General features: G+C 47.0%; 1 protein-coding gene and 1 long non-coding RNA gene across 2 annotated transcripts in view; one reads left to right on the top strand and one right to left on the bottom strand.

Annotated features, from left to right (window-relative positions):
• The window catches only part of ALOX5 (arachidonate 5-lipoxygenase), a 43,693-nt gene that overhangs the window by 10,256 nt on the left and 12,193 nt on the right, over positions 1-21,244 (top strand). The window contains exons 4-6 of the mRNA XM_055425227.2: positions 10,687-10,809; positions 17,185-17,291; positions 19,214-19,386. Of these exons, the coding sequence (XP_055281202.1) occupies positions 10,687-10,809; positions 17,185-17,291; positions 19,214-19,386 (403 nt within the window). The remainder of the gene's footprint in view (positions 1-10,686; positions 10,810-17,184; positions 17,292-19,213; positions 19,387-21,244) is intronic.
• LOC148775986 (uncharacterized) lies at positions 4,666-20,371 on the bottom strand. Its single transcript, XR_016038756.1, has 3 exons — positions 20,332-20,371; positions 15,901-15,935; positions 4,666-4,752 (listed from the first exon to the last, which is right to left on the bottom strand). It is a non-coding gene; the product is annotated as an uncharacterized LOC148775986 (long non-coding RNA).

The following is a 21,244-nucleotide window of genomic DNA, read 5'->3' as shown; positions in this document are numbered from 1 at the left end:
ACATGTGGATATATTTGATATATTATAAATGTATTTTAATATATTACAAAGGCACTGATGATAAGTAGTGTGGGGCTATTAAGCATCATACAGAATGGAAAGAAAGAGGTAGAGAAAGGGGAAAAGGAGACTAAATTGAACTCTACATCATGTTGTTCAGAAAACTTATTTTTGGATTGAGTAGGCGTAAATATTAAAGGCAGAACTGTTAACACTTTTAAACCATAAAAGATTCTTCTTTATGACCTCAGGAAAAAAGATTTTTCAAGTAAGACTCAAAATGCCCTAACCATAAAGGAAAGAATAATCTCACTATTTCAAAGTGAGGAAGTCCTGTTCCCTACAAAACAGCACAAAGACAGTGAGAAGGCAGTTCACAGAATGATGAACAAGAATTATTATTCACTGTGTACCAAGGATCTCTACAAATCTACAAGAAGAGGATTGTCAGTTCAGTAAAAAAAAAAAAAAGGCACTTGCAGTCACTGCACAAAATGTGAACAGCAAGTATACAAAAAGGTGCTTAGCCTCATTTGTAATCAGAGAAATCAAAAGATCACAATGAACTATTGCGACGACTACTACTATACTACACACACACAGGCAGAGTGGAAACAACTTGACAAAACCCACGTGTCAAAGAAGGTATGAAGGGATGGGAAGGCTCATGCACTGCTGTCGCTGCTGCTGCTAAGTCGCTTCAGTCGTGTCCGACTCTGTGCGACCCCATAGACAGCAGCCCACCAGGCTCCGCCGCCCCCAGGATTCTCTAGGCAAGAACACTGGAGTGGGTTTCCATTTCCTTCTCCAGTGCATGAAAGTGAAAAGTGAAAGTGAAGTCGCTCAGTCATGTCTGACTCTTAGCGACCCCATGGACTGCACCCCACCAGGCTCCTCCGTCCATGGGATTTTCCAGGCAAGAGTACTGGAGTGGGGTCTCCTCATGCACTGCTAACAGAGCTAAAAATTGAAACAACCTCTGTAAAACACAGTTTTGTAATATCTGATGAAAGTCAAGCTACATTATGATCTATGGCTCAGAAGTTCTACTCCTGGATCCAAATCCAGGTGAGCAGGTGTACCTGGATACATGTACAGAGATGGTCACAACAGTATTATTTATGAGAGCAAAAACATAGAAACCACCCAATGTCCATCAACAGTAGAAGAGACAAATAAATTGTGATAACTCTACCCTGCAAGGAAGAGCAATGAACTGCTGGTACCCACAGAAACATGAACGAACCTCACAAACACAGTGCTAAAGAACAGAAGCCAGCCACATGTCTGGTCAATTCACGAGGTTTGAAATTATATAGTTTAGGGAAACTTGTATAGCAGTAAAACAATAAATAGTAGCAGGAGGTGATTATTACAAAGTTGAGGTGATTGGGGAGGTTGAGTGGCATGTGGGGAGGCTGAGGCTACTGGCAATGTTCTGATTCTTGATCTGGCTGTTGCTTATACAGATGTTTTGTGCATTTTTCACATGTGAGTATGTGAGTGCATATATATATACACACATATGTTTATATATTCTTTTTCATAGTAAAAAAATTTTAATGAAACTTTTATGATTTTAGTACCACATATAGGGGAATAAAAGCTTCCCAGGTGGCACAATGGTAAAGAATACACCTGCCAATGCAGGAGACACAGGAGATGTGGGTTCGATCCCTGGTTCAGGAAGATCACCAAACCGGCAACCCACTCCAGCACTCTTGCCTGGCAAATACCATGAACAGAGGAACCTGGCGGGCTACAGTCCATGGGGTCACAAAGAGTCGGACACAACTGAGCAACCGAGCGTGCGTGTGCACATGCACACACACGCACACACACATACTCGGGAGAATAAACTGACAATGCAGTGTGTAATGTTAAGGATCTGTGAGTTTGCGACTTGTTGTGGAGTGTTTGTGAGTAAGCCTCTCAGCTCAGGCACCATATGAGCTTTGAGACTCTCGTGCTTGATGCAGTGCACAAGGCATTGTCTAAGAGTACTGCACCGCCCGTTCCCATCCTAAGGGGCTGGTGTTCTTATACCCCTTCCCTTCCCATTTCAACCACGGTGGAAAGCCCCTACAGCAAGTACTCCACCTGCTTACGGAAGGAAGGAGTCCTATCCTATGGTGAGTTAAGCAGCTTCCAGAGAATCTGCTAGTTTATGTCCAATTAGGAGAGTGGACAGCAGATTTTATCAGTTCCACACTAATTCAGACTAGGATGTTAATTCTTATAACAGGCATTTTGTCTTAACCCAGTATTTTCCAAAATGCACCCTGGAGCATTGGTCCCCAAACTTTCTCTCCAGAAAAGGGTTCCGTGGTAAAAACAAGTTTGGGAAACTGTTTATCACATTCTCCTCCTGGAGGTTCACAGTGCGCATAAGCACTGAGAATTCTGAGACGTTTTGGGGTAATGATCCCTGGTTGATCTTTTTTAACCCAAGATTTCCCAAGAGAATTTGATGTAGGCCTCAACGTCCTAAAGAAGGAGTGCTCTTTGAAGCTCCTTTGGGTAACATCCCTTCCCCAGGGAGAGGTGGATTCAATGGTGTGTTGGTCTTTCAGGGATGGGGCTTTGGCAGGGTCTAGAGAAGCCTGGTGGCTACAGTCCATAGGGTCGCAAAGAGTCGGACATGACTGAGCACACACCACGCACGAACGCACAGGGACACGGGGCAGAGGGTATTCTGATGAGATTGTCTGCTCCTTTCGTAGATCTAATCATTATTTTTCTTCTTCTTTCTGCTTATCTGTTCTTTTCAGACCTCCTCCTCTGTTTCCGTTTAGGAAACCCCGAACTTTGCACTGTCTGCGTATTCTTAGAGTTCCTCTTTCAGATGAACCCTCAGGCTTCCAGATAAGAGCTTGAAAGTAAAGTTAACAGCTAAAAATAGTCTCCAGTGTGTCAGAAGCTTGCAGATTCAGCTGGTTTTCTCACTCAGCCAAGCTGGAAGATGGAGAAGCCCACACAGTTCATGACCCAGCACCCATGTTCTCACACTGAGATTGCATGTGAGGTATACAGTCGCACACACACACAGAGCAAGCTATAGTGTAGTGGGTGTTCATCTACATCGTTTAGTCATGACTTGCTTTCTCTTCCCCCATATTCTGTTGCAAAGAGCTGCCAATTGATAGGTGCCGTCCATTCATTTAGCTTCTGTGTAGCACACCATCGTGGGAATAAACCATCATGCTCCCCCACTCCCCTGCTGGTGGACATGTTAAAGTATTTAATTTCCGGCTGTCACAACCCAGTGCAATAAGTTTCCTCATACATATCTTGTCTCCTGATTTCTTTAGTGAGTAGCTCTAGAGAACATACTAGGAGCAGACACGTAGGGTTGCAGACCACATGTTAAGTTTTCTAAATATTGCCTATTGTTTTCCAAAGGGGTTCTGCCAATTTTCACCCCAGGAGCTGTTCCTGAGTTGCTGTTTCCCTGCATCATCCACCTGCTTTACACCTTGAGACATTTTCATCCTTGTCAATCTAATGTGTGTGCAATAGCATCTCACTGCTTCCCTCATCCTTAAGTTGCCACTATTTCTTGCTTTATGTGACAGTGCCAGAATTTATTCAACCATTCTCCTATTCATGGACATTCAGTTTGTTTCCCATGTGTATATTGGATTATATTTTGTATTAAAACCAGTGCTGCAGGAAGCAACCTCGTGAAAACATCTTGAAGTACTGGTGCTTGAATTACTGTCAGATTAATTTCCAGAACTCACATACCTGGGTCAAATCACTTTAAGAAATAATGACAAAATTCTCTTCCCAAAATTTTACATCAGTTTTCAATCTCACCAATGGCATATGAAAATATACTATTACCTATACCTTCCCTAATGCCTGATGACATCAATTTTTTAAATTTTTAACAAAACGAAAGGCCCTTATCCTGAAGTAAGAGCCCACTGCTGTCTTAATCTGCATGCCTCTGACCACTGGTGAGTTTAGCCTCTGCTTTGCTTCTTGTTCAAATTGCCTGTTTATACACTATATTTTTCTATGAGCTTATAATTAATCTAAAGGAGCTCTTCATATATTGGGATAGTATCCCTTTGTTATATGTATAGTATATGTCATTTATCTTCTGTTGCTCTTGCCACAGATTTTAGCTCTTTATTTTCTTAATATATGCATTCTTTTTCTTCGTAACTTTTGGGTTTCCTGCTTTGCTTAAGAAGGCCCTCCCCATCCCAGTGTTACATAAGTACTTATCAGTTCAGTTCAGTTCAGTTCAGTCACTCAGTCGTGTCTGACTCTTTGCGACCCCGTGAATCGCAGCATGCCAGGCCTCCCTGTCCATCACCAACTCCTGGAGTTAACCCAAACTCATGTCCATCAAGTTGGTGATGCCATCCAACCATTTCACTCTCTGTCGTCCCCTTCTCCTCCTGCCCCCAATCCCTCCCAGCATCAGGGTCTTTTCCAGTAAGTCAACTCTTCGCATCAGTACTCATATTTTTGTCTAATATTTTTATAATTTTGTTCTTAACTTTAGGCTTTTAATTCATCTGCTATGTATTTTTATACATGATGTGAAATCGGAGTCAAATGTTTCTGGTATCATTTATTAAGTAATAAATTTCTTCCTGCTGCTTTGGGATGACACCCACGGCACACAAAGCTGATGTGACAACCACGTGTGCAGGCTCTGCAGTCAATGCCTGGGCTCAGCCCCACTTACTGCCACTGTGAAAGCTATTCAATCTCTTTGCTCCTCAACTGCCGCATCTGTAAAGTGGGAGAAATAATAATACCACCTGTTAGAGTTTTGAATTAAATAGGCTACACTATAAAAACACATAGACTAGTATTCGACACATAGGAAACACTGGGTAAGTATTAGCTAGTTTTGTATTATATTCAAATATTTTCTTGGGTCTGTTTTTCTACCCCCTGACCCAGCACCATCTTTTGGTGATTAGAACTTTCTAATAAATATGAATGGTTGTTTTGTTATCTCACTGTACTTTTTAGTTTTTCATGATGAGAATTGCTTTGAATTACAAATAAATGCTGGCATTTTAATAATTTTCCACCCACTTAGATCTATGTGATATCCTTCAGTAGAATTTCTAGTTTTATTCATGAAGTGCTTTCACCTTTCCAGTCGCTTTATACCAACGGAAACTGTAGCTGTTACCATTCTAAGTGGGATATTTTTTCCATTTTAAATGAATATTGCTGGGATAAAGATGAATTACTCATTTTTCACTATTTACTTTGTATTGACACCTTGCCAAACTATTTTATTGGTTCTAATTATTTTTAAGTGAGTCTTTTTAATTGCCTGGTTATTTGATCATGTTTGTAAAAATGATGATACTTTTGTCTCTTCAGTTCAGTTCAGTTCAGTTCAGTCGCTCAGTCATGTCCGACTCTTCGCAACCCCATGAATCATAGCATGCCAGCCCTCCCTATCCATCACCAACTCGCAGAGTTCACTCAAACTCATGTCCACAGAGTCGGTGATGTCATCCAGCCATCTCATTCTCGGTCGTCCCCTTCTCCTCCCACCCCCAACCTTTCCCAGCATCAGAGTCTTTTCCAGTGAGTCAACTCGTCGCATGAGGTGGCCAAAGTATTGCAGTTTCAGCTTTAGCATCAGTCCTTCCAATGAACACCCAGGATCGATCTCCCTTAGAATGGACTGGTTGGATCTCCTTGCGGTACAAGGGACTCTCAAGAGTCTTCTCCAACACCACAGTTCAAAAGCATCAATTCTTGGGCGATCAGCTTTCTTCACAGTCCAACTCTCACATCCATACATGACCACGGGAAAAACCATAGCCTTGACTAGACGGACCTTTGCTGGCAAAGTAATGTCTCTGCTTTTTAATATACTATCAAGGTTGGTCATAAATTTCCTTCCAAGTAGTTTACATTATTTATCTCAGTGACAATTTTTTTTCTTATTACCAGAACAAAGTAACAGTAGCAAGGTTCAACATCCTTTCCAAGTCTTAATTTTTTAGAAAATGCCTTTGATATTCTTATTTGTTCAATATGTTGTTTTCTGATAAACACGCTTTGCTTATTTATTTGTTCAATATATTTGCTACTGTTTTCTGATAAACAGTAACTTCATGGTTCATTTTAACATCATGTCTGTTTAGCTGAACTTGCTCAATTTATATGGGGCTTCCCTGGCAGCTCAGCAGCAAAGAATCCTCTTGCAATGCAGGAGGTGCAGGAGACACAGGTTAGATCCCTGAGTTGGGAAGATCCCCTGGAGGAGGGCATGGCAACCCACTCCAGTATTCTTGCCTGGAAAATCCCATGAACTGAGAAACCTGGCAGGCTACAATCCATAGGGTCACAAAGAGTTGGACATGACTGAAACAACTGAGCACGCACACACACACTTTCAATTAATATATGAAAAAGTGGGTAATATATGTGTGTAACATGATGTCCCAGTCCATACTTGTCCCCACAACCCCTCCCCACGAAAATATTTCTCCCACCCTCACGAATTCCTTGACTTGAGATAAGAGGCTTAAATGATGATCTTAAAAATGTCCATTAAACACCTAACACTGTCTCCCTGTTGTCACTATGTCAAATAAGAAACCTCATGCTAGTTTGGTTAGTTTCCTTTCCCCAGAAGCTTGTGAGTTTGTGGGAGCAGCTCTCTTCCCCCTTATCCCTTCCTTCCTCTCCCCGCCCTCCCTCCAACTCTCTCCTATTTGACATCTACAATATAATCAGAATATTTCTAGGAATGCCTTTTCTTTCTTTGCTATTTTTTTCTGTATAGGATTTACTCAGAAAATTGAGGTCTCTTCAGCTTAAGGAAGTTTTTCTCCTATTTCTTTGATTTTTACTCCTTCATATATTGCTCTCTGCCCTTTGGAACTCTGACTCTCCACATATCAAATCCTCTATACCCAACTTTCATGTCTCCTGTGTTTTCTTCCATGGCTTCCATTTCTTTGTATATCGGTGTTACAATTTCTTCCTTTTGGCACAGGGCAGTTCCTGTCATATGACAGGTGCTCAATAATTAGACAATGAATAGATTTTGTCTTCCAGGAGACTGATCAGATCTCACAGTGACTAGTATTCTCTTCCCACTTTTCCATGGAATTTTCAGTTCAGAAATCATGTTTTATGGTTGCAGAAAGTCTTTTTAGATTCTAATTACATCTCCTTATTTTTGGGGGCTCCAAAATCACTGCAGATGCTGATTGTAGCCAGGAAATTAAAAGACGCTTACTCCTTGGAAGGAAAGTTATGACCAACCTAGATAGCATATTAAAAAGCAGAGACAATACTTTGCCAACAAAGCTCCGTCTAGTCAAGGCTATGGATTTTCCCGTGGTCATGTATGGATGTGAGAGTTGGACTGTGAAGAAAACTGATCGCCGAAGAATTGATGCTTTTGAACTGTGGTGCTGGAGAAGACTCTTGAGAGTCCCTTGGACTGCAAGGAGATCCAACCAGTCCATTCTAAAGGAGATCGATCCTGGGTGTTCATTGGAAGGACTGATGCTAAAGCTGAAACTGCAATAGTTTGGCCACCTCATGCGACGAGTTGACTCACTGGAAAAGACTCTGATGCTGGGAGGGATTGGGGGTGGGAGGAGACGGGGACGACCGAGAATGAGATGGCTGGATGGCACCACCGACTCGATGGACATGAGTTTGAGTGAACTCCGGGAGTTGGTGATGGACAGGGAGGCCTGGCATGCTGTGATTCATGGGGTAGCAAAGAGTCGGACACAAATGAGTGACTGAACTGACTGACTGAACTGAAGATCTCTCTAGCTCTCTCTATTTTTTAAGAAATTAAATGTCTTTTCTGCTTTTTCCTTCTGATTGGTTGTTCAACATGGTCTTCCCAATGGAGTGTGATTTTTCTTTGCCTATTTATCTATGGATAAATAATATCTGAAGGTCTTTGGGCCTTGCACAGTTCAGCCTGTCAGGTCTCTCAGGCAACAGTCCTTGAGTGGAAGGAACATAAGCGTTTGGTTTCAGGTGCCAATTGTAAACTGGCTGGCAAACTGTACTGTCTCTGTGCACTGAAAGGCTGTGATCTCATGACCACCCAAGGTGGAAGCATTTTGGAGGCTGTGGTCAGTGGGAGTCAGGGACGTCCTGAGGAAATGTGCTCCAGGCAAACTCTGCAATTAAAAAAAATAGGAATGTATTACCTGGCACATCTCCCCTCACTGGGCTCAGTTCAGTTCAGTTCAGTTCAGTCACTCAGTCGTGTCCGACTCTCGGTGACCCCATGAATCACAGCACGCCAGGCCTCCCTGTCCATCACCAACTCCCGGAGTTCACTCAAACTCATGTCCATCGAGTCGGTGGTGCCATCCAGCCATCTCATTCTCTGTCATCCCCTTCTCCTCCCACCCCCAACCTTTCCCAGCATCAGAGTCTTTTCCAGTGAGTCAACTCGTCGCATGAGGTGGCCAAAGTATTGCAGTTTCAGCTTTAGCATCAGTCCTTCCAATGAACACCCAGGATCGATCTCCCTTAGAATGGACTCCAACACCACAGTTCAAAAGCATCAATTCTTCGGCGATCAGTTTTCTTCACAGTCCAACTCTCACATCCATACATGACCACGGGAAAAACCATAGCCTTGACTAGACGGACCTTGGTTGGCAAAGTAATGTCTCTGCTTTTTAATATACTATCTAGGTTGGTCATAACTTTCCTTCCAAGGAGTAAGCGTCTTTTAATTTCATGGCTGCAGTCAGCATCTGCAGTGATTTTGGAGCCCAAAAAAATAAAGTCTGACGCTATTTCCACTGTTTTTCCATCTATTTCCCATGAAGTGATGGGACCAGATGCCATGATCTTTGTTTTCTGAATGTTGAGCTTCAAGCCAACCTTTTCACTCTCCTCTTTCACTTTCATCAAGAGGCTTTTGAGTTCCTCTTCACTTTCTGCCATAAGGGTGGTGTCTCAGCGCTTGCATATTGAAAAAAATCCAGCTCTTAAAATTGATTAGAGACCTTGGACTTCTAGTGGCTAAGAGAAAATGTTTCATAATGTTTAAATTGATTTGACCAACAGTAATGGGTGGCACAGTGATAAAGAATTTGCTTGCCAATGCAGGAGACACAGGATACGGGGGTTCAATCCCTGGGTTGGAAAGATCCCCTGGAGGAGGAAATAGCAACCTGCTCCTGTATTATTGTCTGAAAAACCCCTTGGACAGAAGATCCTGGCGGGCTACAGTCCATGGAGTTGCAAAGAGTCAGACATGACTGAGCAACTGAGCATGCATGCACCCACAATTGATAGTTAATACCAGTGGGGCTACCAGATGACTGTCGCAGTTTTACATATATTGGAGGTGCCTTGAATCATTTTTTAAAACAAAGGAAAAAAATCAATAAATTGGTTGATATTTGGGCATTCACCCGCATTTTTAGTCTGGTTAATGTCCCAATATTGGTGTTAATACAAACAACAAAAATAGAAAGTTTTCTTAAAGTCTAGGAAAATAGAATGTTGTAAGTAAACCAATAGTAGGAAATCTAAGGTTCTGTGCAATGGAAAACACTTTTCAAAATGTACCCTGAGTGATTATAAGAATGCTCATATCCAACTCCTCTTCACCTCTAGTGATAATGAGAGGTTTACTGGACAAATAGGACGCCTCAAAAAACACTGGGAATTTTTGTGACAGTGAAAGTGCAAGATGATATTAAAGGGCCTTAAGACTTTTTAATGACCTGTACACTCAGTGTTTTACTTCCCTCTCATAAGAGAGATTAAAAAGGAAAGATAATTAGGAATACAAACGGAAAAGCTGAAATCCACGAATGTAAATGTTGGTTTTTAAACAAATATAAAATTGTTCTCCCTGCCCTAAAGAAGCTAACAGATTTTTGGTTTGGTTTACTTCTGCAGTAAACAAAAAGAAAATTTTAAAAAGACTTAGAGAAGTCTCTGGCAGTCCAGTGATTAAGACTCTGAGCTTCCACTGCTAGGGGTTGGGTTTGATCCCTGGTTGGGGAACTAAGGCCCCACAAACTGTGAGACATGGCAAATAAATAAATAAATGCCTAGTGCTGCAGGATAAATTTCAAGGATAACAGATTCTAAAAACTATGGTGGGGTAGAGTACATGGCCTGTGTCTGAGGGGAGCTTTTTTGACTATAGCAATGTCTGAACCCACTATTGGCAGCAGTCTGTGCCCGGAGGTCCTTGCCCAACCACCCTGCTGCTTTATGCCCCGCGTGTGAAGGCATGACCACTGTCTCCTTTCCCCTGACCACCACACACAATACAAGGGTGTTGACCAAGCTGGTGAGACATTGGACATCCAGGTCAGAAGTGGGGGACAGCCTATACCACTTCCAAACTCCAGTGACCAGCAAGGCAGCTCTGGACTGGGGGGACATCACCATTGAATGTCACCTCAAAAAAATGAGATCTTCTGATGCTCTCTGTAAGCACCTACCATCCAGTCCTCTGCTGGAAGCCCAGCCTCGGGTTTAGGAGACCTCAGGCCTCCCACTGGGAGGCTCAGGACACAGCAAGGTGGGGGGCTACCAGATCCTGGGAGGCATCCCAATACCTCACCGGGCACACGCTTAGCCACAACGTGGTCACCTTATAGGCAGCCTTCAGCCTGAGGGGCCAGTCCAGAGGCCAGACATTTAATTCTGTTTTTTCTCCTTCGGTTTCATGCTCAGATGGATGGAGTGGAACCCTGGCTTCCCACTGAGTATTGACGCCAAATGCCACAAGGATTTACCCCGAGATATCCAGTTCGATAGTGAGAAGGGAGTGGACTTTGTTCTCAACTACTCCAAAGCGTAAGTGTGTGAGAACTTGAGCAGCTGGGGCCGGAGGCGGGACTCTCACTCCTCCCCTCATGGGGGTCTTGGGCTGAGGGAGCAACTCTGTTGAGCAACTCCTCCCAAGTCACTTGATTACATCTTGGTCATAGCGTGGATCCTGAATGCGCAATCACAGGGGAACCTGTATCTAAACAAAGTTACAGCACATAGGACTCCAGATGCCAAACAGAGCTGTTTTCAGCCCAGCGTGGAGGTCTTTACTTGGGAGTGCCTCGTCTCCCCTCGGGCCAGTTTCAGGGTAGACAAGGTGTAAGCTGCCCCCTAACTGGCAGGGTCTTGCAGTAACGACGGCCAGCATGCCTGTGCTGGTGGCTCATGTGCATCCCTGTTCGTCTTTCACTGCAGCCCCATCAGGTGGGCACAGTTCTTAACCTCATTCTGCAGTTGAGGAATCTGCAGAAGAAGGAAGTCAGATATTTGCCCGATAGCTCCTGCTGATAAATGGCAGAGATCTGACTTCTGTGCTCTTTCTTGGCAGCTGAATTACCAACAGTTTTCAAAGACTCCTTGGATGCTTGTTACCAACATGGAGCCCCAGGCCTGCCCCAGAGATAGTGGAGGGGTCTTTGAATCAGTACACTGCCACTTTAGGGAATTCTCCCAGTCATGCAAATCTGGAAAACCCTAAATCCATGGACGTGCTACCTGACCAAGCCTTGGACTGCCCTGAGGAGCTTCAGCACCTCCTGGTGCCACCACTCCCTACCGCCAGGGTGAGAGGCTCCCCAAGTGGGCCCTAACCTTGGGTTGGCATAACCAGGAGGCAGACAGGTTGAGAAGTGCTCATTCAGTAGCTTCTGTGGCAACGTTTGCTTAGTTGCAAAGCTTCTCCCCTCAAGAAGTTGCCTCATTTGGTCGAACTTCTGCACTTCTGTAAAGAAGGGGTGGGAGGCCACACCCCCAGGTCTTCCTCCTTGGGACATTTGAGAAAAAACCTACACGGACACATACACAGCCTAACAAGCAAACTCTGCAGGGAATCCCCTCATATCAGAGAGATCCAGAGACCCAGTTTATCTGTCTTCCTGAGGCTGCGTCTCTGGGAGGAGGACAGTAATAAGGGCCTGACACTTACCAAGCCCCTACTCAGTGCCAGGCTGTAGGTGTGGGTGCTTTCTCCAGAGAATTGTCTGTTTTAACCTTCTTGGCAACCCTGGGGGGAAAATCTATTAATCTATTAAAGTTGTAACAAATGTTATCTCATGTCTAAGTACCCTTTACAAGCAAGAGGTCGCCTTATCTAAAGCCTGGAAAGCAGTGGCCATTGCAGATTCTAGCTGCACCATCTTGGGAGAGGTTTTAAGTTTCCTGACTTAAAAGTTCTCTGACCATAAAGTAAGGCCGATGCTGCCTAACTGCTAGAATTGTTGTGAGATGGAAATGAAGTCACGCAGGCACTGCTGCTGTGGGGAGGTCTAACACTCTGTAGGGGTGTGGGCTCTAGCAGCTCCATTCTGGGTGACTGGGGGGGAACCTCCTTCTCCTTCCTGAGTCCAAGGAAGGAGACTGGCCAGGGAGCTGCTACCTGAGGCTCTGTCACTGCCTGCTTGCTGGCTCCTCTGGGCTTCCTCCACCCCCGTGGAAGCTGGCCCAGAGCAGGCTATCTGCTGCTCACCCTTTGACAAACGTTTATTGAGCTCCTGGGAGTGTGGGCCTGAGATGAATCAAAAGCAGTCCAAGAAGCTCACAGTCTAGTGGAGACCGAGCTGTGGACGGCTCATCATGATGGCTTGTGATGGATATTCCTTAGGAAAGGAAGCGGGAGGCAGGGAGGAAGCTCTGAGGAGGCAGCATCAGGAAAGGGCTTTCTAAGAGACAAGCCCAACCTGGATCCTGAAGGATGTACAGGAGTTCAGCAGGCTGATTGGAGGAGTAGAGGGGTGGCATTCAGGGCAGTGAGAACTCCTTGATTCATGAGGACTGGAGTGGGGGGCCTGTGTAGGGAAGTGGGAGGCTGCCAATGCAGGGAATGGGGCAAGGATCCCAGCCTTTACTGGGATGAGGCTGCAGGACTATGAGGGTTTGAAGCACCCTCAAATGGCAACCCACTCCAGCACTCTTGCCTGGAGAATCCCATGGACAGAGGAGCCTGGTGGGCTACAGTCCATGGGGTCGCAAAGAGTCGGACACAGCTGAGCGACTTCACTTTCACCAGGGATAAAGTCCATGGGGATCAGTATTTTAGTGTCAAGGAAAGAGAAGTTGGTTTGTCAGATGCTTTGGGGAGATCAGGGGAGTTTAGAGCTGACTCTATGGATCCAGTGACTAGGATGTGACACCCAGTGTCCTGGAGGACAGCACTCAGGGACAGCAGAGGAGAGGAAGCAGAGAGGAACCAGTACATACAGATTCCTTGGTGAACTGAGTGTGAAGGAAGAAAGGGGTGAGTGAATTAGACAGCAGGACCCCAGGAAGGAGGGGGCAAGTGCTGTGCTGTAGCCTGGATTGTGAACTTATCCACTGGTCCGCCCAGAACACCATAGCTTAAGGCTACAGACTTTAATATTAAAATTAACAGTAAGTGATAATCAGGGCGCTAGTCACTAATATTTGTTGAACTCATTTTATATACCAGTGCTTTTTGTATATCATGTCAGCCCTGTGAGGCAGGGACAATCATCATACCCATTTCATGGATGAGGACACTGGGGCATGGAAGGTTAAGGCTTGCCTGAGACTGCACTTCTGGGAAGAGTCGGGGCTAGGATCTTCAGCCAGGCTGTGGTGACCTGCATCCGTCTCAGCTGTCCTCCTTGGCCTTGGCCTGGGCTTGCATATGGACTCCAGCCCCACTCAGGATTCTTATGTCCAGACCCCAGCAGTGGAGCTGGGGCTCCAAGATCCTCTGGTCCATCCCCTCTGTAGTCTAAAGGGGAAAAGGTGGCCACCCTGAATGTGGCAGCCCTACTGCCCTGAAGGTCCCTGATCTGACCTGACCAGGGCCCTGGGCTACCTCCCCACAGCTCCCTCCATAGAGGCACCACTCTGCCCTCAGCTAACCTCGGCCAGCGTTTACTATGGAAAACAGACCCAGGGAGATCTTCAGGGCCCTTCCCTCTTGAACCTCCGCCTTTGGACAGCTCAGTTTCCACACCACTTCTGGGTAACTGGCAAGTTTCCTCGGAGCCACCTGCTCTGCCTGGAACGAGGCTGGCCCTGTTCAGTAAGCTTGGCCCCCCACTGCAAAGAGCAAAACCATGAAATAGGAAATGGAGAAGCTGTTCAAAGAAGGAAAGGGGTGGAGGGGGCAGAGGAAGCAGGAGCTCCCGCCTCTGTCAGCTCAGGGCCCACAGCTGGTGCCCAGCCCAGGGCAGCAAGCAGCCCCATGTGAGTTCCCACCTGGCTGTGTCTATATCTGGTTCTGTTTTTACCTGGCTGTGCCATTACCTGTCCTTGCTGTCACCTGATTGTGTGACCTCAGACAAGCCAGGTGCCCTCTCTGGCCGCGGGTTCTGCTTTGAGTGATAACACATCTTTAAAGTCCCTCACATCCAGTTGTTTGTGAGTATTTTACCTGGAGAAGGAAATGGCAACCCACTCCAGTGTTCTTGCCTGGAGAATCCCAGGGACTGGGGAGCCTGGTGGGCTTCCATCTATGGGGTCGCACAGAGTCGGACACGACTGAAGCGACTTAGCAGCAGCAGCAGCAGCAATATTTTGCCTCTAGATGACTTGCAAATTATTTTCCTCCTAACTCCTCTTCTTCCTGGATCTCTGGCTTCCTCTGGGTAGTCCTACCACACCCCACCCTGTGTTCGGTGCCAACCTTCTGTTTTAAGGTCAAAGAGACCAGCTAGGGAGACGCATGACCTACATGGGGCTGTGACACACTCCCAATCCCCCACAAGGTGCCCTGGGGCCCAAGACCTCTTTCCAGGGCAATGTGTGGTGCTGGGCCATCCTCCGGGCAGGGAGGATTGTACAGGCCTGGGAAAGCCTCTCCACACCCAGACACCAGAGATCATTAGAGGTTTAGTCCTCCACCTTAACAAGGATTCCTGTCCCAGGAAGCTCAGCTAACAGAGGAGGTTGGAAGAGGAGGGCTGGGTGCTGGGTGAGGAAGGAGGAACATGGCTGGTAGACGCTTAGCTGGGGGCATTCCTGGAGGCCTGCCTGGCAGTGGTGAGGCTGCAACAAGCATGTGAGTACAGCAGGTATGTGGGTAAAAGCTCCCCCTTCCCCGTGAAGGGCTGGGATCAAATTGCTGATGATGACAGAATGACACCAGGGTTCTTCTCAGGCTCTGAGGTGCTGAGCACCTACTGTGTGCAGCCACCACAGCCCAGGCTGTGCTCTGGCACATTTCAGGCCTCACAGTGTATCAACCATCCAGAGGCAGCTGATTCCTCTAACTCGCTGAGGTCATTGGCCTCGTGGCCCCAGGACCTGCCCTCAAGCAGAGTGGGCCCCCAGGTCTCCAGGTAGCCAGGACCAACAAGAGAAGTATTTGCTAAATCGAGGCAGGACCCGAACAGGAGTCTTCAGGCAGGTGTGTCCTGTGACCTTTGCTGTGGCTGGCAGGGCCAGGAGGGGCCCCAGAGTCTCCCGCTTGTCTGTTGAGTCCCCATCTTTGGTTGCTGGGACTTGCTGCCCTCCTGCATGCTCACAGGTGTCCCCTCCCCACCCCCGCCGCAATGCTATTCAGAGCCCTCTGTGCCCGTCAGCCAGGTTCATTTAAGATAAAACACCTAAACCTCAGTCCTTGGAAGGCGTGAGGAGGCTCCGGGATTCCCAGACCTTTGCGGACATGCTCAGTCCCCACCAGCCCACTGCCCCAGGAGTAAATGCAAGGAGGGGGCTGGGGCCTCTCCGTAAGGGCTGCTTTCTGGGGGAGGCACTCTTGGGGAAGATGGGTGAGTAGGACAGGCATCCCACTGAAGGGGCACCGGCAAGGTCCCCCACCCCAGCCCCTGACTATGCTACGGCCATGCACCCTGAGTGCACCATTGCCCGGAGCCCAGGCCCAACGGATCAATGCAGACCCACCTTCACCCTCCCAGTGCTTGGGCAGCAGGCAGGTTTTCATGTGAATGTGTTTGTACTTACCCTGCCATCAGCGATGTGGAGGTAGCTTCACAGGCCTGTGGGGAAAGGGAAGCGTCATGAGATCAGAGGAAAAGTGGGGTTCACTAGGCAAGCATTCCAGATCCATTCACCCCATACGCTCAGGAGGAGGAGAAAGAGGGGCACACGGCCTTCCACATGGGGAGACCATGCATGCCAACACCACCAAGCCAGGATGAAAGAGACAGAGCTGGTGGGGAGGCCTGAAACTTGGAGGAGTGGACGCGGGTGGGAAACAGGGTGACTGCTCGTCATTCTCAGCTGTGCGTGTGCCAGAGAGGGAAAACGAAGCAGAGGCCGTCACCATGAGCACTGGCCAGAGTTCCCACAACTCCACCCTGCACCTTGCTTAGCTTATGTAGGAAAGCCTGGGATACCCCTTCCTGCCTTCTCCACCTTTCTCAGACCCATCCCACACCTGCCTCCTCCAGGAAGCCCCCCCGGGCTGCTCAGGCCACTCCAATCTCTCTCCTTGTTGCCTGCAGCCTGCCTTTTGAATTTAGTAAGTTCCTATCCTACGTTACTTTGCTTTCCTATGTAATGAATATTTGGAAGCTGTGTCCTCCTCATCACCAGCAAAGAGCCAGGGTTAGGCAGATGGTCAGGATGGCTAAACTCCACTGAACTGCTCATCCTCCCAAATCCAGGAGACCCAAGAGAGCAGCTGCAGAGGAGGTAACAGTGATCTGTCCCTGGAAGCTTGCATTGATGGGGGGTAGCAACAAGTCTGATGACTGAATGAAGGCATGAGCATTGTAGACTGTTGTTGAGGGCAGGCCACTGGGCTCTTTCTTAGGGGAGTGCAGAGGAAGCACGTGGCCATGGGTGCCAGTTTCATCCCACTTTCCACAAGGCCAATCAGCTGCTCCTTGGAGCTGCCCTGGGTTCAAGGCCCCTGCTGCTGCTGCTGCTAAGTCACTGCAGTCGTGTCCAACCCCATAGACGGAAGCCCACCAGGCTCCCCCGTCCCTGGGATTCTCCAGGCAAGAACACTGGAGTGGGTTGCCATTTCCTTCTCCAATGTGTGAAAGTGAAAAGTGAAAGTGAAGTCGCTCAGTCGTGTCTGACCCCTAGCGACCCCACGAACTGCAGCCTACCAGGCTCCTCCTTCCATGGGATTTTCTAGGCAAGAGTACTGGAGTGGCTTGCCATTGCCTTCTCCTTCAAGGCCCCTAGAGGCCCCATAAGACCCGGGTGCAAAGGGACTTGGCAGGGGGAGGCAAGGCCAGAGCGTGTGCGAGGGGGCCACCATGTCTCGATCTGCAGGATGGAGAACCTGTTCATCAACCGCTTCATGCACATGTTCCAGTCGTCCTGGAACGACTTCGCCGACTTTGAGAAAATCTTTGTCAGGATCAGCAACACTATTTCTGGTGAGTGTGTTTGGGGGCACTCTCGTGGTGCTGGGGGAGCCTTGCCTGGGCATGGGAAAGGGCTGGCCCACCTGCTCCAGTCTGGCCCTCCCTGTCCCCCAGGCTGGGACCGCCTGCACCCACACAGCGCCCTCTCCTGGGGACCACTCTTCTGGCCAGAGGTTTCTACTCCTTGGATGTTCAAGGCTGAGCACCCTCAACCTCATTCCGCCATCAAAAGTCTTGAAAATATCTTTACATAAATCAATCATTTTTTATGCTTCTTAACAAAGGAAAGGCAGGAGTTAGAATGGTTTTTTAAGCATTTACATGAAAGAAACAATGGGTTCCTTTGGACTAGGATGTGTTTGGTAGAGCAGTCGTATCACATACCTGCCAGGAATGGCATAGGATGGACCATGCAGCAACAGAAAAGTTAGGAGACAGTTAAGGAAGCAAGCACAGGGAACAACTGCCTTCACCAACTCCTCCCCAGGCTGTCCCCCTGCTCCCCTCCTTCTCATGCATCCCGGGCTCCCCTCCTTCCTGGGCACAGGACCTGGGATCTTTTTCTTTCTGTACATATAGTGTTACACAGCAGATCTCTAGAACTTATTCATCTTGCTTGATTGAAACTTCATGCTCATGGATTACTAACTCCCCCACCCCCTCCTAATCACCACCATGCTATGCTGCTTTTTGTATAGATGTTTTCAAGATCTTTTTTTTTTTTTGATGTGGACAATTTAGAAAGTCTTTATTGAATATTTTGCAGTATTGTTTCTGTTTTATGTTTTGGCTGTTTGGCCATAAGGCATATGGGAATCTTAGCTCCCTGACCAGGGATTGAACTCATACCTGCTGCACTGGAAGGCAAAGCCTTAACCACTGGACTGCCAGGGAAGTCCCTATGCTGCTCTTTTATTCTATGAGTTTGACTAATTTCAATTTTTCCTGTAAGTAGAATCATGCAGTATTTGTCCTTCGGTGACTGGTTTTTTTCATTGAGCATAATGTCCTCCAGGTTCATCTATGCTGTCATATATTGCAAGTATACTTCTTTTTTAAGGCTGAATAGTATTCCATTGTATGTATGCACCACATTTTCTTCATCCCTCTGTAGATGAGCATTTACATGGTTTCCATATATTGGCTGTTGCAGATTGTTCTGCAATGAACACAGGGGTGCAGATATCTCTTCAAGATCCTGATTTCAATTCTTTGGGATGAATACCCAGAATTGGGATTGCTGAATCATGTGGTCATTCTATTCTGAACCTTTCGAGGAAGCTCCACACTGTTCTTCATGACAGCTGTGCATCCTGCATTCCCACCAACTATGCACAGGGGCTCCAGCTTCTCCACAGTCTCACCAATACTTGCCTTTAAAAAAAAATAATAGTAGCATCCTGACAGTTGTGAGGTGGTATCTCATGGTGGTTTTGATTTGCATTTTACTGATGATTAGTAATGTTGAGCATTTTGTCATATGCCTGCTGGCTATCTCTATGCCTTATTCAGAGAAATGTCTGTTCAAATCCTTTGCCCCTTTTTAATCGGGTTATTGGTGCTTTTGCTATTGAGCTGTAGGAATTCCTTATGTCTTTTGAAGATGAACTCTTATCGGATATATGGTTTGCAAACATTTTCTCCTGTTCTGTAGGTTGTCTTTTCAGTCTTGATTGTTTCTTTACTGTGCAGAAGCTTTTTAATTTGATGAAGTCCCATTTGTCTATTTCTGTTCCTTCTGAGCCACTAAAGGTTAGCTCAGGGAGGATGGGGTGGTGCCCTGGCCTGACTGAGTGGTCAAGCAGTTCGGCATGGTGGGCTGTCCAGTGAACGCCTGGGAGAGGGTACCAGCAGGGACTCTGGCCCTCAGTCCACATCAGGACAACCTCAGCCTGGCTCGGAGCTCAGGCTGAGCTACAGTTCTCTCCCCGCAGAGCGGGTCATGAATCACTGGCAGGAAGACCTCATGTTTGGCTACCAGTTCCTGAACGGCTGCAACCCTGTGATGATCCAGCGCTGTCTGAAGCTGCCAGACAATCTGCCGGTGACCACAGAGATGGTGGAGTGCAGCCTGGAGCGGCAGCTCACCCTGGAGCAGGAGGTCGAGGTAGGACCTGGTCGGCTGAAGACAGTGGCCTGGGCCAGAGGCAGCTTGAATGGCCGGGTCACCTTCAGTCAGGCAGAAACCACTTCCTGCCGGCCCATGCTTGCTGGCCCCCAGGCCACTATCTCCAGGCTCTGGTTAATGGCCAGATTGGCTGCTTTCGGTGAAGTGGACTCTTCCTTTATCTAAACATTTATGAAAATGGTCTTGTCCAACATAGGTGAGGGAATTGAGAGTAATATTTCTCCATGATGCTTGGGTCTGAGAGCATAAGATCAATGTTTTTCAGTCTCAATATCATAATTAAAAGAACTCCCTCTAACAAAGGGCCTGTTATGGGTCAAGTATTGTGAGAGATGCTTTACATGCAGAACCATCAATTGTTACACAGCTTGCAAAGGTAAAGAAACTGGAGAAAAAGCTAATCTTACATCAGGACAAAAGGAGAAAACTGACGGCACTCTGGCTTTTTGATTAGAAGTGTTGGTCTTCTGCTCCTGTCCTCACCCTCTTCCCCCCCTTCTTGGCCCCCATCTGCAGGGTTGGCTCTCTCCAGTTCCAAGACTCACCTAGTTTTGAGACAGAAAGGGTTCAGACCTCCTCCTCTGGTGGGTCTTGGTGTCAGCCACCTCCACGCAGGGAGCTTGAGGCTCTGGGAATGGCCCTTAGTCTCTCGTCAGCTGGCCCCCTCCCACTAGTGCCAGGATGAGCAGGCCTCCTGCCAGCTGCCCCTTGGATGTCTAAGGGGCCTTCTGCTGTTTCTCGGCACCCCATGTTGCTTGCTTGGCTCATCTTAGGAGCCTGGCAAGAGAGGGATGGTCAGTGCCATTTGAAGATAGACCTCCTAGCCCTCACACCCTGCCCACCTGACTCCAGAGGGCCGCCTGCCCAGGTAAGGTCCCCAGGCAGGGCTCCTTCCCAGTCACATAGACAGGTAACAACACATACCTCCACGCAGATAGGCACACACAGCAGTGCTTCTCTGTAGACTTCATTGCTGGACGTGGTAACATTGATTCAGGTCAGAGATTCCTAGAACTGGATTTCAAGCCTCAGGTCAGAGAATCACTGAACCCTGAAAGTCAGAAAATCCTAGAACTGGAAGGGACTGAGCAGCCACCCATGTACCCAGATACCCTAGCAGGGGGATCAGCCTCCACTCAGGAGTCCTTGCCACCACAGTGGTCACCTTTCCTTTGAGTAATGGTCTTGCTGCTCAGCTGTGGTTTCAAGGGTGAAGCAGTAATCCAGTAACCACCATTGACTAGATCCTTAGACATGCACCACCCATCTCTTATGCACACATGGCTCCATTCCCCATCTCTTAAATGCACATGGCTCCATCCCCTACAATGTAGTTCTCAATCCCCACAGTCTTTTCTTCTACCTCTCTTTGGCAGCATCTTATGATCTACAGAGAGCATAGATTTGTGGCCAACTAAAACTCCTAAGTTTTTTTTTTTTCATCTTTGCCTATGGAATTATTGTTTTGCAATATGAATAGGTAAATTCTACCCCTATTGTTGTTTTTGAGTCATTGTCACAACTCTTCAAGAGTGTTTTAGTTCTTAGACTTTATGTTAGGATTCTGTGGTTTCAAGTTAAAACCAATTTAACCTAAGAAATGCCTTGGTTGGGGCAACAACATAAAGCAGACTGAACTAGCTGGATCTAAGATTCAGATAATCTATTAGCATCATTTCTCCAGTTATCAATTTTCTGCCGCCGTTGGAATTTTTTTTTTCTGAGCGTGTCCTTATGTGGAGGTAAAGATGACCACTAAGAGCTTCAGACTTACCTTCCATCATTTTAGCAGACACTGCTGAATCCCAGGGGGAAAAGTCTCTATTTCCCAACAGTT

The sequence above is a fragment of the Moschus berezovskii genome, chromosome 12 (genome assembly GCF_049115385.1).
Source record: "Moschus berezovskii isolate FMDL1 chromosome 12, NW_MosBer_1.0, whole genome shotgun sequence".
NCBI classification, from domain to species: domain Eukaryota; kingdom Metazoa; phylum Chordata; class Mammalia; order Artiodactyla; family Moschidae; genus Moschus; species Moschus berezovskii.
The sequence above is the reverse complement of the archived record's forward strand: the minus strand, read 5'-3'. Positions and strand labels throughout refer to the sequence as shown.